Below are 18,008 nucleotides of genomic sequence, written 5' to 3' on the forward strand. Positions count from 1 at the left end.
CTCATCAGAACTCGCCAAGTGGATCGTCGCAAGTCCAGGAATTTGCCGAAAGTCCGCCAGAGCATCATCGAAGGTTTGTCGGATGTTCGCCGGAAGTTCGCCGGAAGAAGCGATTGACGCACCAGAGCAAGTTGCAGTAAATGCCTTAAGAAATTCGTAGCTAGCACGATGATTAAGTTAGAAATGGGAGGTGATCCCATTAACTTAATCTTGGGGCAATTGGGCCCTTGATAGACCCAAATTGGGTCGAATGGATTAGCTCATTCGGACCCAGATTTCTTGGCCAGAGGTGGCACCGCTTGGGTCGGCGGTGGCACCGCCCAGGGCTCAGTCTTCGAGCTCTGGCTAGGCGGTTCAACCGCCTCTGATAGAGGTGCAACCGCCTGAGCTCGGTCTCCGAGCTCTGGCAGGAGGTGCAACCACCCCTGACAGGAGGTGGCACCGCCCAAAGGCTCAGTCTTCGAGCTTTGCCAGGCGGTGCAACCGCCAGACCCTAGAATTCCGAGAATTGACAGTTTTGAACTCAGAATTCAAACTGGGTTGGGGCCTATAAATACCCCACCCTTTCAGCAATGATAGAGTAACTAAAAACCACCGAAATCCTAATCTTACTCTGTGATTTTTAGAGCTCAAAAGTGTTGTATGAGTTAAAAGTTCTCCTTCCTCTTTTCTTCCAAGTTTTGATCTGTCAAGAGAGGAGAGAAAATTCTGTAAGGGTTGTCTCCTAAGCCCGTCAAAAGGAGTGAAACTGTAAAAGGGTGGTTGGCCTTTGCCTATTGAAGGAAGGCCTCTAGTGGACGTCGGTGGAGGAAGCCAAAAGTGGATGTATGTCAAGATTAACCGAACCACTCTAAAATTACGGTGCTCTCTAGTTTGCATTTACTTTGAGCATATTATCTTTATTGCAAACCTTCTCAATAGCTTACTGCCTTCTGCGCATTTACGATCGTGTTTCAAAGTTCAGTATTTTCCGAATCGTGTTTAGACGTAAATCAGTTTTATCGTACGAACATCATATTTCAGTTTGCGCTTACATTTTGATTTCCTTCACAACTGCAAACGACTTTCATAGACTTGCTTTAACCGCATCTTGCTTGATCCAAAGTTAAAGTGATTTACGAATCGGCTTTTCTACCGAAATTGCTCTTATCGTACGAATGCAGTTTTAATCGTCGAAAGTTTTCCGCTGCACTAATTCACCCCCCCTCCCTCTTAGTGCTCTTGATCCTAACATTGCCCAATCAGCATGTTGTCTTCTCGCAACATCTGATCTCCTTAGCGCAATGTCCGATCTTCTTGGCCCGATACCCGAATTCACGGACCGAAGCCTTCTACCGACACGTCAACCAATCCTCCGGCTCGACATCCAATCTTCTAACGTGTTTGCTCTAGCCCAACGTCTAATTCCTCTTGTTTAAATCGATTTGCCTCTTCTGATCGAAGCTAGTCCTGCGTCACTCAAACGCACATTAGATAAACACTATCAATTGGTTTCATTATCAAAATTCGAGATTCAACATAATCCATAATGGGAGCCGATTCGTAACTGACCTGAACTTCCTTCTAGGCTTCCAAGAATATTCTTATAAATATTTTATTTTGGAGCCATTCGTAACCGACTCAAATTGCCTTTTAGGCTTTTGAGAATATTCTTGCAAATATTCCACAAGGGAGTCAATTCGTAATCGACCCAAATTGCCTTCTAAGCTTCCAAAAATATTTTTGCGAATATTCCATAGGGTAGCTAGTTTATAAACAACCTAAATTGACTTTTAAGATTTCAAAAATATTCATATGAATATTCCGTAAGGGAGGTAGTTTAGTAATTAACTCGAGTTGTTCCTTGTACTCTCGAAAATATTTATGTAAATATTCCATAAGGGAGGTGGTTCGGTAACTAACTCGAGCTATCTCTTGGATTCATATTCATGAGAGCATGAGGGTGTCTAAGTCATTTGGGCCTTTTTTTCTCTCATGGGCCTTATGTTGCGTTGGAGTGGTGGATGATGGCCGGCTGATTATATATTCCCTATTAGTATCCTTATTTTTATTAGTGTTAGGATCGGAGCGGCACTAAGACGGGGGGGGGGGTGAATTAGTGCAGCAGTAAAGTACGATAAACTTTCGACGATTTAAACACTTTCGAAAACTTCGTACGATAAAAGCAGCGTTTCATTTGAAACTGTTTTGATTGTGTTTTAAATTGAAGGCAGTAAGCTATTGAAGGGGTTTGTAGTAAGGTAATAGAAGGAAGTAAATGCAAACCAGAGAAGACGGTAGTTTATAGTGGTTCGGTCAATCGTGACCTACATCCACTCCTCCGATTCCTCTTCCGTCGAGGCCACCGGCATCCACTAACGATCTTTCTTTACTAGGCGAAGATCAACCTCCTTCTTACACCCCTCTTACAACCTCTTACAAGTGGTTCACCCCTTTTACAAAGATTTCAATGAAAAGAAAGGAGGTGAACACTCAAGCTATTGAAAACAAGACTTTTCCTAAAGCTTTTCTTAACTTCTAGCTTCTCAAAAGGTTGTTATCTCAGCTGAGATTTGAGGGGTATTTATAGGCCTCAAGAGGATTCAAATTTGGGCTCCAAAATTTGAATTCTCTTTGGTTTCCGATGCTGGCGGTGCCACCGCCTGTCAGTGTCAGACACTGACAGTGGACTGGCGGTGCCACCGCCCAGCCAAGCGGTGCCACCGCCCAACTCTCGGGTGCTAGGCGGTGCAACCGCCCAGTCTGGCGGTGCCTCCGGTTCACTGGTTGGGCTTTAAATTTAGCCCAAACCAAGTCTAATTCTGGGCCCAATTGGCCCCTACTTGGGTTATAGGATTAACATCTAATCTTAACCCTACATAACATGCTAACTACGAATTTAAAGACATTTCCTAAGCTATTACAAAGTCCACAAGTCAAGACTTTTTCCGGCGAGCTTCCAGCGAACTTCCGACGGTCTTTCGACGAACTCTCGGAAACCATTCTGCGGACTCCCGGCAAGCTCCTAGACTTCACGATTTGATCTTGGCGAGTTCCAACGAGCTTCTTCGGCAAGCTCCGATCTTTCTCGGTGAGCTCCGCGAACTTCCAACGAACCTTCCGACGAGCTTCCGAAAAACCCTTCGGCAAGCTCCCTACTCATTCTCGGCTAGTTCCGGCAGCATTCCCGACGAACCTTCGGACTTCCGTCAAACTCTCGAACTCCCAACGAATCCTTCGCGCTTGACTCCGGCACTTTATTTCGCTTTATGTCTTCATCGTTATCGTAGTTAATCCTGCACACACAAACCAAAACTCTACTCCGATCTAGACGATTATTACAACGCGAATTTACATTCTATTGCCCGACACGTTATTGGTTAGCGCTTCGTCCGATTCTTCAGCTCATCATCCTCTCTTGCGGCTTGTTGCCCAATCGGCGGTTGACTTCCGCAACCCCGATATCCTTGGCGCAATTCCGCTCTTGGCCCGATGCCCGACGTCCGAAGTCTTCTACCATCCAATATCCTAACGTGATCTCCTCCGGTGCAACGTCAATTCCTCCTGCGTTAACTATATAATCCTGATCGAGTAGACCTGCATCACTCAAAATGCTGTTAAACATTTAAACACAATCAATTAGTTTCATCATCAAAATCCGAGATTCAACAATCTCCCCCTTTTTGATGATGACAACTAATTGATGACTAACGGAGTTAACCTTAACTCCCCGGAGTTTAACTAAACTCCCCCTATCAATATGCCATTGATAGAACACTTGAATTATCCCAAATCTAAGTAACATTCATCACATGTTATGAAAAATATTTAAACCATCATGCAAATATATATAAAATATTTAATTCAATGCATGAAGTCATCAATATATTTCTCCCCCTTTGTCATCAACAAAAAGGAGAAGTTTCTACTCTTATGTGTTTAGAGAAAAAAAGTTCCATACATTACATGAAAAACATAGTATCAAATTTTATCGTCATGCAATCTAGCAATTAAAGATGTGTAAGTTTAGCATGTTTGCTTTTCTTGAGATAACAACTAATTGCTTCTCTTTAGACTATAAGCTAGCAATTTTCATGATATGCAAGTTGCAAGCTAGCAAATTTTTGCTTCCTTTGCAATGTTTGAGCTAACAATTTTGCTTCCGTAGCATGTTTTGTATTTTGAGATAGGCAAGATAACACTTTTGTAAATTTTTTGTTTCTTAAGATAGGCAAGCTTGTGATGTTTAAGATAGCAAGCTCTTTCTTCTCTTTTGAGAAGTGTCATTTTTGCTTTCTTAGCAAAATGCCAAACTACCAAGAGACAATGTTTTACATGAGGCAAGCAAACAATTTGGCAAGTGTTACATTTGCATCTTCTTTTTAGATGTGCAGGAAAGTAAATAATTTTTTACATTTTCTTGACATTTCAAGCTAGCAATTTCCGGTGATGTTCAAGATATCAATTTCTTCTCTTTTGGGAAGTGTAATTTTTTGCCTTTTTCTTGAATTGTGCTAGCAATCTATCTCCCCCTTTGTCATTGTCAAAATGAAGGGAGAACTCAATGGCTAAAAATTTCAACCATTCAATAAGCCAAATATGCAAAGAATTCATGAAAGATATCAATAAGGATCAATTCGTGAATACCAAAGATATGATTCATGGTTCATTAAAATTCTTCTTAACAAGTTCACGATCAAGATTCATATAATTCATAATAAAACAAATTGATGTACAATCATCACACAAGGCATACAAGGCAAAGAAATCTTGTTATTTCTATATTATGAAATATATGATATCAAGGCTCATGATTCATTTGAAAAGATATAGCACAAAGAGCAACTTGCAACATTCTTATCAAGATCACATTTTAAAATATTCCAAGTATCAAGATATCAATATGACACTTCATTGAATTCTTATAAATCAAAAGACAAGTTACACTTCATTTGAAGAATTCCTTTTTGATAAATGGAGGGAGCATAATGAACGATCTTGATTTATAAAGAACTTCATGTTATAATTATCAAGATCATGATTTTAATAATTATTTTCTTTTAGCAAAGAATCACAAAAACACTTTATTTTTGCATAAGAAATCTCATTATATTATGATTTATAAATTCTTTCTCTACACATGAATCATAGGAGATATAATAGCAATGATATCATGATCCATTTGGTAATAAATAGCAAGGAGAACAATTTGTTTCATGCATAAGAAATCTCAATAAGATCACATTTCACAAGAAATTTCAAGTATCAAATATCAAGTAATCATTATGTTTCTTCTTAAGTCAAGAAGTCAAGGGAAAGTTCATGATTTAGTTAAAACAAAATTTCATTCAAGTTAATAAAAAAAATCATAATCAAATTATCATTTTTGAGATTCATAACATGAATAACGTTATTACTATTTCATCAAAATCAATTTCGAGATTCACACAATATCATGAAATCATTAATCTCGATAAGATGGGAAAAACATTTTCTTTTTAAGTGATTCTTTTAACACATAAAAAAAAAAAACTCATTCATAATTCAAGTGATTTACAAGATATCATAAATGTATTTATCACTTGTATTTCATCAAAATCGAGAACTCTAGAGATAGAAAATGATTGAAGCATTTAACATGATTGAAGCATGATTCATATTTAAAATGTATCTTATGTCGTAAATACGAATCAAGCATTTGTCAAATCTGAAATCATCCTTAAAATTACATTCAATAAATTCATATATGACAAGCATAGATTTATTGAAAAATCAATAAGATAGAGGATTACTTTTCATTTTTATAAATTTCTATTCATGTGATTTGCTTCTTATGAGCATGCCTTTGCCCCCTTTTTTTTTAAAAAAAATGTCAATATTCGAGATAGAAGGGTAAATTTCGTAAAATAAATTATCAAGCATGATTCCATGATAACATCCTTTTAATATCTTGATATTCATTATCAAGTATGATTTCAAAAAGTATGTTCAAGAGAAATCATTAAGACCAAATGCATGATACACTCATTTATTTTCAAAATATTCATCATGTTTATTTTCATGAGATTCACAAGATTGGTAAAATAAATTCATTAATCTAAATAGGATATAAAATTCATTTCTATTTCATACAATTGATTTCATGTGAGGGTATTTAAGTCTTTTTGTGAAAACATGTATCATCATTTAAAATCAAAACATAAGTTTCGTCATTAAGCCGTCAAGACCAAACACATCAAAAATGATATCACATCTATCATCAAAAGACTATCAAGAAATTCATACAAAGATGTACATGCACTATGTCATCTTAATATGTCATGAGAATGTCATCTTAATTCGTTATAAAAATAATTAAACCAAAAACATGTTAATCCAATTGTTAATTTAAAATGAGAGTTTCAAATCAATATTTACTTCAAAAACTCATGTATGACATAAAATCATCAAGATACACATGCATAGATTAATCCTAAGCATTATTACATATCATATAGTTATCATCCCTAATGTTGCATACATCATTCAACATTTCAAAACATAACATGTATGAAGCCTTAGCAATATACTTTTCATGATTAAATTTTTAATTTTTCAAAGATGCTAAAAATAAAAACAATTTTTTATTTTCTATTCCTACTATTTAAATTAAGCACTCATGAAAAACTTCAAGTAATTTCAAAATAATTCAAGAGAGTTGAGTTACTTACCTTGTAGTCGAAGCCCGTCAAAGCCCAATTCGCCGTTTCACCTTTGGAAGTTCTTGATTTATCCTTGGTTGTCTTCCTCTTTTTTGGCCTCTTCCTTCGTTCAAGTTCATTGTCTATTTTAGATTTTTGTTTAATAAACTTATTAAGATTTAGTGTTCGAAGTTCAAGTTCATCATTGTCCTCATCACTTGAGTCATCGCTCAAGTGGTATTCATTTGTCCGGAGCTCCAAATCCTTCCTATTCTTTGGAAGGTGGTTCAAGTGTTGATTGTTTTCATCATGTGCATTGCGCACCATTTCATATGTCATCAATGAGCCGATAAGTTCTTCAAGTGAAAAAATATTTAAATCTTTTGTTTCTTGTATTGTCGTTACTTTTGATTCCTAAGCTTTCGAAAGTGATCGTAAAACTTTACTAACAAGTTCAAAATTCGAGAAACATTTGCCAAAGCTTGTAAACCATTGACGACATCCGTAAAACGGGTATACATGTCAATAATGGTTTCGCTCGGCTTCATTCGAACAAGCTCGAAATCATGCATTAAAATATTAATTTTCAAATCTTTAACTCTAGAAGTGCCTTCGTGTGTGATTTCAAGAGTGTGTCATGTGTTGAAAGCCGTTTCGCACAAAGAAACCCGATTGAACTCATTTTTGTCCAAAGCGCAAAATAAGACATTCATAGCCTTTGCATTTAAAGAAAAATACTTCTTCTCCAAATCCGACCATTCGTTCATCGGTTTAGAGGGAAGTTGAAAACCGTTTTCAACGATATTCCATAAATCCAAATTTATAGAAATCAAGAAAACTCTCATTCGAGTTTTCCAATAAATGTAGTCCAATCCGTTAAACAACGGTGGACGAAAAACCGATAAGCCCTCTTGAAAGCCATGAAAAGCCATTTCTCTCGGGTGTAAATCCGAAATGAGAAATACCGTGCTTTGATACCAATTGTTAGGATCGGAGCGGCACTAAGAGGGGGGGGTGAATTAGTGCAGCGGTAAAGTACGATAAACTTTCGACGATTTAAACACTTTTAGAAACTTCGTACGATAAAAGCAGCGTTTCGTTTGAAACCATTTCGATTGCGTTTTAACTTGAAGGCAGTAAGCTATTGAAGGGGTTTGCAGTAAGATAATAGCAGGAAGTAAATGCAAACCAGAGAAGACGATAGTTTATAGTGATTCGGTCAATCGTGACCTACATCCACTCCTCCGATTCCTCTTCCGTCGAGGCCACAAGCATCCACTAACGATCTTCCTTTACTAGGTGAAGATCAACCTCCTTCTTACACCCCTCTTACAAGTGGTTCACCCCTTTTACAAAGATTTCAATGAAAAGAAAGGAGGTGAACACTCAAGCTATTGAAAACAAGACTTTTCCTAAAGATTTTCTCAACTTTTAGCTTCTCACAAGGTTGTTATCTCAGCTGAGATTTGAGGGGTATTTATAGGCCCCAAGAGGATTCAAATTTAGGCTCCAAAATTTGAATTCTCTTTGGTTTCTGATGCTAGCGGTGCCACCGCCTGTCAATGGCGGTGCCACCGCCTGTCAGTGTCATACACTTATAGTGGACTAGCGGTGCCACCGCCCAGCCAAGCGGTGCCACCGCCCAGCTCTCAGGTGCTGGGCGGTGCCACCGCCAGACTCTTCGGTTCACTGGTTGGGCTTTAAATTTAGCCCAAACCAAGTCTAATTTTGGGCCCAGTTGGCCCTTACTTGGGTTATAGGATTAACAACTAATCCTAACCCTAAATAACGTGCTAATTACGAATTTAAAGACATTTCCGAAGCTATTACAAAGTCCGCAAGTCAAGACTTTTTCCGGCGAGCTTCTGGCGAACTTCCGACGGTCTTTCGACGAACTCTCGGAAACCATTCTGCGGACTCCCGGCAAGCTCCTAGACTTCACGATTTGATCTTGGCGAGTTCCAACGAGCTTCTTCGGCAAGCTCCGATCTTTCTCGGTGAGCTCCGCGAACTTCCAACGAACCTTCCGGCGAACTTCCGAAAAACCCTTCGGCAAGCTCCCTACTCGTTCTCGGCTAGTTCCGGCAGCATTCCCGACGAACCTTCGGACTTCCGTCGAACTCTCGAACTCTCAACGAATCCTTCACGCTTGACTCCGGCACTTTGTTTCGCTTTATGTCTTCATCGTTATCGTAGTTAATCCTGCACACACAAACCAAAACTCTACTCCGATCTAGACGATTATTACAACGCGAATTGACATTCTGTTGCCCGATACGTTATTGGTTAGCGCTTCGTCCGATTCTTTAGCGCATCGTCCTCTCTTGCGGCTTGTTGCCCAATCGGCGGTTGACTTTCGCAACCCCGATATCCTTGGCGTAATTCCGCTCTTGGCCCGATGCCCAACGTCCGAAATCTTCTGCCATCTAATATCCTAACGTGATCTCCTCCGGCGCAACGTTAATTCCTCCTGCGTTAACTGTCTAATCCTGATCGAGTAGACCTGCATCACTCAAAATGCAGTTAAACATCTAAACACAATCAATTAGTTTCATAATCAAAATTCGAGATTCAACAATTAGAACAGTAATACTAAAATAACCTCTGATTAAATCAAAAATTAGTTAAATATGTAAAAATTAAACTAAAAAAATTTAGAAGAGAAATTTGGAGGTGTGCAATGCTATCCTAAGCCTATTCCTTGACCTCATGCAAGCATCATTCACGAGTCACTCAAGACACAATCGGGATGATTCTTCTACTAACACGATTACGAAGAATCGCGAAAGATAAAAGGAATAAGAAAATAATGAATGAATATAAGAAAAACTTTTCTATTTTCTTTTTTCCTCTCTTTCTCTAATTTTTTTTCAGAATTTTTGGTAGAGTTCTAGAGTATATTTCCTTTCACACAATATTAGCTAGGAAGTGATTTATTTACGTTCAATCACAATCCCAACCAATAAGCAAGTGCTGTGGCACTATGCAAACACAGCAACCAGCGGCACAATGGCACGCTCTTGCACATGGCACACACTCGCACGTGGGTGGGCACACGTGGGCAAGTGTGAATATCATGCTCGCGCATGACGAACATTCACATGGTGCGTGCGCGCAGAGGTGGACACGTCAGCACGTGTGAATGCCATGCTCACGCACGTCGGACACTTGCGCGGTGCGTGGGCGTGGGTGAACGCCATCCGTACATATGCAGTGACGATTACTGTAGCTGAGGTAAATAGATAATTTCATAATTATCTAATATATTATAAAATAAATCAAATATGTGTCATTCCTAAACTTGCACCCAAATCTAACTCATTTTACCTAAATGTATGTAAATGGGTTTAGGCCAACCTTTGCTTCTTAATCTTTTTCATAAGGCTTCTGAGGGGAGAGTAGAAGAGTTTAGGAAACTGTCAATGTGGGACTAAAGTCGATGGAAAATTAAAGTTTTTTTCCCTTGAAGTTCTAATAAATTTTTTTAAAACAATACTCATAATTTTAAAAAAAAATTAAGCTATCCCTTAAAAATTTTCTCGCTTGTTAGTATTTTATTTGTTATAATATTTTTGATTTATTACAATATTTTGATCATCATAATAAAAATACTATAAGGCTTGTTTGAAAATACCATAAATAATCTAAATAAACTTCTAACTTCTACTAACCAACTAGAAGTCTAAAAATATAATATTATAATAATCTATGAGTAATAATAACTAAAGTAATATGATATGATATCACTTATAGTATTTTTCAATAATGTTTATAGTATTTTTAATGTATCGATAAAACACTAATGAACAATTTTGAAAATCATTATAAATAAGATAAATGAAAATACTGTAATTGTTGAAAACTGATAAAAAATGAATAGAAAAATTTAACAAAAAATCTTTTGAGAGATATTTTAAAAAATTTAAATTAAAAATATTATTTAAAAAATAAAAGAGAGATATTTTTAAACATACTTAAAATATAAATAATTTTTTTAAAATCGCCCTTCATAATTTTTTTATAAATTTACACCGCTATGATATTTAATATTTTATGAATTATTGTAACATGTCATTCTACTATACTTCTGGGAACCACACAGGATAAGATTTCATTTTGGTGTCAGCTAGCGCCAAGATTATCGACCCTCCATCCTGACAAAAGACTGAGGCAGAAACAAAGTGCTCCTTATCCACAACCAAACAATGGCGTCCAGATGACTAAGCTGTTGGCTCCTGGTGACTTTTGGTTCTATGCTATCAACAACCCTACGTTCTAATCAACTAATATTATGTAATTGTATGTGCATAGTTGTTGGAATTTAGATGATTGTTCATCGAATTATTGAAGTTTGAACACGTACGTACAAATACTTAATGCTATTGTGATCGTTGCAGGTTATGTTTTAACATTTATGTCTATTTTACATGAGAGAATGTTTTGTGATATGAATTGTAGTGTAACTAAATCTATTAAAACATCAACACGTAATGTTTGATTAAATGTTATAAATAATTAAATCTCGAGAATAACAGTATGGACGGGTCAACTTAAAAGAAAAGTTACCGAGTACCCCCTCGTTCTTTGCAGCCTTTGCTTTTGGTCTTCAGCCATACGAAGGCGTTGTTGTCGGAACCTCTTCTATCGTCGCTGTCAGGCTTTTCTGCGCAGTCACGGTTGGCTTTGGCGTCGTACCCACGAGGCCAAATAAAATAAAAATATCGCAGGATAAGGTGGAGAAATGGATAAGGATGACCCACTCCACCTTATCCGCTTGTCCCCATCCTCCTCTGACCGTTTAATGACTACCTTCTCTTGCATTCTCCTTCTTACCCTTCTCAACTCCCCCTTTCTCTCCTTTCTCTCTCCGTAAATATTAACGTATAATTTTAAATATTTATATTGTTTAATATATTATTACATAAATAACGGATTTTCAATTAAATGAAAATACTTGGACGTAACTAACCTCAATACAATAAATTCTAATTCCCCATTTGATTCACCACGGTGACGTTTACCACAACTCTCGGTGGACCCGTGCCACGCCATTACTCCTTCCGTTTCAACCTATTTTATGTGCGTACGTCGGCTTCCTCCTCTTTCTCTCTCTCTCCCCCTCACATGCGCTGGCCTCGTGGGTGGCAGACGCCGTAAATAAGCCCGAACGTCGGAGGCATTCCTGCCTGGCTCCCGCCAAGCTCTCGCCGGAGCGGTAGCCGCAGGAAACAAGTAGGATCAGCAATGGTGTTCGCTTCCCTTTCTTGTCCCTTTTGCTTCTTTCGATTCTTTACTGGGCTTTGATTTTGTTGTTTTAGGGGGAATCGATCTTGTTTCTGGTTTCCTCGCTGGACGGTGATGGGGAACGCGGCCGCAAAGGAGGGAGAGAACGGCCACGGCGGGCCGATGGAGGGATCCGACCGCGACGCTGCTGTCCCCAGTGGCCCTCAGCAGGCGGTCGGCCAGATGGCGTGCTCGCCGCCAGAGAGCCCCCGGAACTCCCGGTCCCCGCGCATGAGCGCTCCCCAGGTCTTTGGTCATCCCTCCCAACTCGAACCCCCTTTGTCTCCAGCCTTTTCTTTTTGGTGATTAACTTTGTCTATTGATTATTTTATTATGATGATGAGTGCTGCCTTCCTAAAAAAAGAGTTCTATTTTTTCTCCAATTTCTTGATTGTGATAGACATGGTTTTGCTGTAATCTGAAATTTGCTTATCTCGTTCATTTTATTTGGGTTCTTAATGATATAAATAAATGCTATGGCGTATGTTTGATCTGGTACATTGTCGAACTTGATTGTCGGAAAATTATTAGTGTTTTCGGTGCGTGATTATTGGCTTAAAGAACATGATGGTTTATGGCACTGTTTACCTTAGTAGCTAAAATTGATGTTTATGATGATCTGTTTAATGTTTGAATAATAATTAATCAACAAGGTGATAGATTTCCAGATCAATGGAAAATGAAGTAGATTCAATACCATCAACTCTTCTGTGTTCATTAGCCCTTTGATACTCTCTGTTTGGTGTTAATAGTTTACTGCATTCTTGGTGAATTAAGCCAATGTTTTGCTCGTGAGTTACAGGCTAGTCAGTGGTTCATTTTGAGGCTCTTTTTCCTTTCCATATCAGCCTTGACCTTTGGCTACATTTATATAGTTACAATGGTTGTTCCTAACTGAAATTTGAGGCTTGGAAGCTTTCTAGGGCTTCCTGACAGAAACCTTTTAGGACCTCTCATTTCCTTTTATTTCTTTCTTTCCATGACATCTGGATAAAACAATGAGCAAGCCAAAAGTTTTAAACATGCCCTATTTTTCATATAAACATAGATTCATATTTGTTTACTTTCTCTTTTGGGAGTACCATATATTTGATCTCCTGTCTCACACACTTGACCTTACCTTATGTTAAAATGGAATATTTATCTTTACCAGATTATATGTTAATCAATTTGAGGACTGCATCCAATGTCATCCATAAAATTCGAAATTGTGTTCCTTTTGTACTTGTTCAATCTTCTTAAGATCATTTTAAATAGAACTAATTTGTCTCTCTATAAATTTCTATGGTTTGTTCATTGTCCACTTCATCAATTTCTTGCCATTAAATTCTATTCAAATCTTTGTTAGCACACAAAGAAATAATTGGACAGTTCTCATCATTCACCTAAATTTTCTATATTATCCTAAAACTTCTACTTGAATAAAAATATATAAATTTGTCAAAACTACATTGTCTTCAAACAAATGTTTGGTCTCGTAGGAATCTTTTTTAGCGATTACAGGGCATACTGTTAAATGTTAGCTTTCTCTATCTAGAGGCTTTCTTTCTTGTCATACTTTTTGACTGTTTGCTTGCATCATCAAATTTGTGATATATTTGGTAAAAGACTAAACAATTCAATTACAGATTCTCATTGTTATTAGCTTACCTTTAAAGCAACATTCAGAGAACAACTCTGTGTACCTCTTCCACATGTCATCCCCCAACTATGGATTGGAGTTCCATCATTTTGTCAACATAAACATTGCTTCTATTCATGAAACTGTCAAAAAAATAGAATTCTTGGTAATACAGATCAATTTGGACATTGTAAAGAGAACCAACGCTATGGAAGGACTGTTAATATTTGTTCTTTTGATGTTCCATATCTTATTACTCCAGGTATCCATATCACAGCTAATTTCTTTCTGTGCTTTTAAAACAAAATTACTCTTCATAGTATTTGAGTTCAACAGATGATTGATCATTTGAAGTTTCACAAAAAGTTATTGTGTTTATACAGTAAATATTTTTTGGATTTTTAGCACTCTGCATATGTTTCTTTACATCGAGTGTAACTAACCTGGTTATGAGACTTCTGTTTTAAACGCCTTGATAGTAATTAAAGTTACTTCAGTTCAAGGCCTATTTATATAATACTAAAAGCAATAAAAGACAGTTTCAGCTATGTCTATATTTTGATTGTTCCAAGTTGTTGCTCTTCATGATCCTATGCATTACAAATGGGAGGATGATTTGCATGTACCTCATGTCATATTTTTTCCAATTTTGATCTTATGAGTCAGTGAGGTAATTTTGTCGTTCAATCATTCATGTTCTCGTTCATTCTGTAATGTTTTTTGAAAAAATCAATGATTCCAACAAATTACACTTTAAATAGAGAATTAAAACAAGTGTTTTTAGTTTTGTGACATATGCCTCAATGCTGGAAACATGTGAGCACAATTGGTGCCACTGATGACACCATTTGTGGCAAACCAAATGACACAATGGAAAGCAGACTCGAGTCTAAATATGGGACTCCATTGAGCATGCAATTGGTTCAGCCAAATGCCTCAAAATTGTTTCTTCTTCTGAGGCATTAACTATATACTATATTCTGGAGTTCACATATGTTTATCAGTTAATCTCTACACTCTAGGAGTTGTTTAGGCTTAGTTTGAGTCTGATTTAGACTAAGATTGAGTAATGATGAGGACTAGTTGAAATTTTCATTCTTTCTTTTAGTTGCTGTTTTAAAAAGGCTAAATCATATTTCAACTCCAGTTATTATTTTGGTCCTATTATGGATATAGCAATGTATCATTGTCCATGAAGTTCCAAAAATCTGATGATATTTAAAGGAAAATCAAAATTCTATGCTATTGATTTGAGGATAAATAAAAAAGGTCTTTGAGTTGTCAGATATTTCTTCCTTTTCTCTACATTTTATTTGTCTTTATCTCATCTTTGTTTCCTCTTCTTCTATAATTCTGTTATATTATTCTATCAAAGATAAATTTTCTTTGCTTGTCTGAATGCATACATAATTGTTGTAACTCCCCAGTTTAGTCCCACATTAAATGCGAGAGAAGGCCTGAGTTGGTTTAAAAGGACCTGATGAATCTACCAGTAACTTACAAGCTTAAGAATGTTAAACCAGTGGATCATGGTAAATGGTATAAGTTGGGAGATTGAAACATCCCAGTTTAACTCTTATCATATGCTGGAAAAGGATTAGATGGGTCCAGTTTGAACTTTGACAAGAATTATACACTAGAATCTAGATTATCATCTTTTTATTCCTTAATTGGCTGGTACCAAAGTTTTTTTCTGCATTGTTCTCCTCTTTCTTTAGCCTTTAGCTCTTCATTGGTTGTTACCAAAGACAGATCCTACATCACGTTCACTCATTCTTCTTCAGCCTCGTTTCCCTTTCTTTCATCCATGGTTATCAATGCAGAGTTTTTCATTATTCTATATGAATTTTGTCAATATTTTGATCCCTGTGTACAGTCTGCAATCTACAGATTCATGGAAATAGTCTATTGATTCTCTACCAGACAATATACACTGAAGGATTGGATGATCTAGAATTAAATATTAAATCATGCAATCTTCTCTAGTTATCCTTGTGGCCAATTTCTAAACCCATAAAAAAATCCCTTTTCTTCAGAAACAAAATATAGATTGCATGATCCTTGTTCTTGCCTTCCCAACTATGAGCAAAAGGCACATGTTTGGTTCACATTTGTGAGAGTAACATTTATGGAATAATGCAAGTGTTGCATTGATTGTTGATAATCCATCAAGATTTGCTTTGAAAACTTGTGAAAGATTAGGCCAATATTTTGAAACTGATTTTGGACCTTCAAATTTTACATTGGCAATGTTTGGAGTTTAAATGCCCAATGAAATTTGAAGGTAGACATCCATGCCTACCTTTAGAAGCATATGATACTTTTAGCTTCAGGATATCTGCATTAGTTTCGAATATTGTGAAGTGACTCAACAACAACTGTACTGGGTGAGCTACATGGGTCTTTTGTCTATTGGGATCAAAAGTTTGATATCAAATATTTTAAAGTGACCTAGATATTTAGAACTTTAATATGAAGATTTGATACAAACATACTGTTATCATGTTAGATTTTAAATTTAAGTTCTATCTTATCCCTTTCTTCCTTTGATCACTTTCTCCATTTTGTTCATTTCTCTCTATTTCTCACTTCCAACTAAAAGCTTCTTTTTGAGCAGAATATGTGTACGGTTATTGGTGCTTTTTGTTTTCGAATGCCATTTTCTTAGTGCATGGATGCTACTTAAATATCAGTGCCCTATTCAAGAAGCAGATTAACAGGTAAATTTATGTTGTAGATTCCAGTAGCTCCATTACAAAGAGCAGCTGATACCCCTCCAGTTTTCAGTCAAACATGGATGAATCACTCTGATGGACCGTTTGACCCCCCAATCGAAAATGGAATTGCTACGCTCATTACTTGGGGCCATGGAGGGAAGGAGGTTTTGGTTGAAGGATCATGGGACAACTGGACTTCAAGGTTGAGATCTAAGATTACTGTGCAAATAATCCTAGCTTCCTTTTGGAACTTATTCACAAAAAGTGGATTGAGTTGCTAAGACCTTTCTAATTTTCAGGAAAGCATTGCAGACATCAGGCAAAGATCATTCCATCTTGTTGGTCCTTCCATCTGGGATCTATCACTACAAGTTCATTGTGGATGGTGAATTGAGGTTTATTCCTGATCTTCCTCACATGGCTTATGAAACTGGACACACTGTCAACATTCTTGATGTCTCTGTGAGTAAACAAAGTACTTGCACATTTTTCTTTCCTTTTTCACTAGCTAGAATCAAGATCCTGCTAATGATGCCCATTTCCATGTTCCAGGACTACATTCCTGAGATTGTGGAAGGTGTTTCTGAATTCGAGGCACCCCCGTCGCCCAACTCCAGCTATGGTGGATCATTCCCAGTGGATGAGGACTATGCGAAGGAGCCACCAATGCTTCCGCCCCAGCTTCACCTCACAGTTCTTGGCTCTCGAGAAGCCGAGGCATCTTCTACAAAACCTCAGCATGTTGTTCTCAACCATCTCTTCATTGAGAAAGGATGGGCATCGCAGTCACTGGTGGCCCTTGGTCTGACCCATAGGTTTCAATCCAAGTATGTAACTGTGGTCCTTTACAAACCTATGAGAAGGCAATAGCAAAACTTACCGCAGATCCAAGCTTCTTTGCTGTATAGAACAGTAGCTTTTTCTTCCAACGTAGGTTTAGGGTGCAGTTGGATTGCCACTATCAACTCTTGTTTCTTCTTATTTAAGTATTATCATCACATCCATGTCCCGTTTGATTCATTGTTATGATCTTGGTTTCCAAACCTGGATATGCAACTTATCGTGGTTTCCAAACATCCATTGCCACTATCAGCTTTTTGTTTCTTTCGAAAGTGGAACTTGATTGAGAAGGTAAGATTTTGAACCATCAATCTGATACGAGTCATGTGCATCATCAAATTAATATTTTAGATATAAAAATTTTATACGATGAGATTTTAAATTATAAAAATAAGATAACTGGTGGAAATATTTTATTATCATATTAATATTTTTGGTATTGTATATCTAATATTCTGATAGTAAAATTTCATATTGGATAAATGTGCTTCATATGGACACGCAAGGCTATCTCTAGTTTATTGTTGCTGGCAGAATAATGACCTTTCTTTGGAATCATGTCATTTTTTCCAATCTTTTACTATTAAACTCTCTTGGAAGAACACGGAGGACATTATTTTATATAGCACCTATTCCTAATAAAATTTTAAATCTAATTCAACCATTATCTAAAGTCAACACCCACATGAGGCTATTCTTTTTTTTTTTTGGACTATAAGGTGTCAACCAACCTTGTCCATATCCAAGTTTTATTCAGACAAGAAACTTATTAAATATTTCATCATTATTGATTAAAATAACTTTTAAAAATCTTTAGAATCATATTTAGAGTCCATTCAGCGTCCAGCGTCCAAAAGTCTTATATGACAATAGTATAGGCTATTATTA

At 37.0% G+C, this 18,008-nt stretch overlaps 1 protein-coding gene across 1 annotated transcript; it reads left to right on the forward strand.

Moving 5' to 3' along the window:
* The first annotated feature begins 11,752 nt into the window (after positions 1-11,752).
* On the forward strand, positions 11,753-17,300 carry LOC103973426 (SNF1-related protein kinase regulatory subunit beta-1). The gene is made up of 5 exons (XM_009387986.3): positions 11,753-11,891; positions 11,978-12,188; positions 16,301-16,482; positions 16,580-16,742; positions 16,833-17,300. Exons 2-5 carry the CDS (start codon positions 12,018-12,020, stop codon positions 17,148-17,150), a joined length of 834 nt encoding a protein of 277 aa, XP_009386261.1. The 5' UTR covers positions 11,753-11,891; positions 11,978-12,017; the 3' UTR covers positions 17,151-17,300.
* Positions 17,301-18,008: the final 708 nt, after the last annotated feature.

Source organism: Musa acuminata, chromosome BXJ2-1, assembly GCF_036884655.1.
Source record: "Musa acuminata AAA Group cultivar baxijiao chromosome BXJ2-1, Cavendish_Baxijiao_AAA, whole genome shotgun sequence".
Lineage (NCBI taxonomy): Eukaryota > Viridiplantae > Streptophyta > Magnoliopsida > Zingiberales > Musaceae > Musa > Musa acuminata.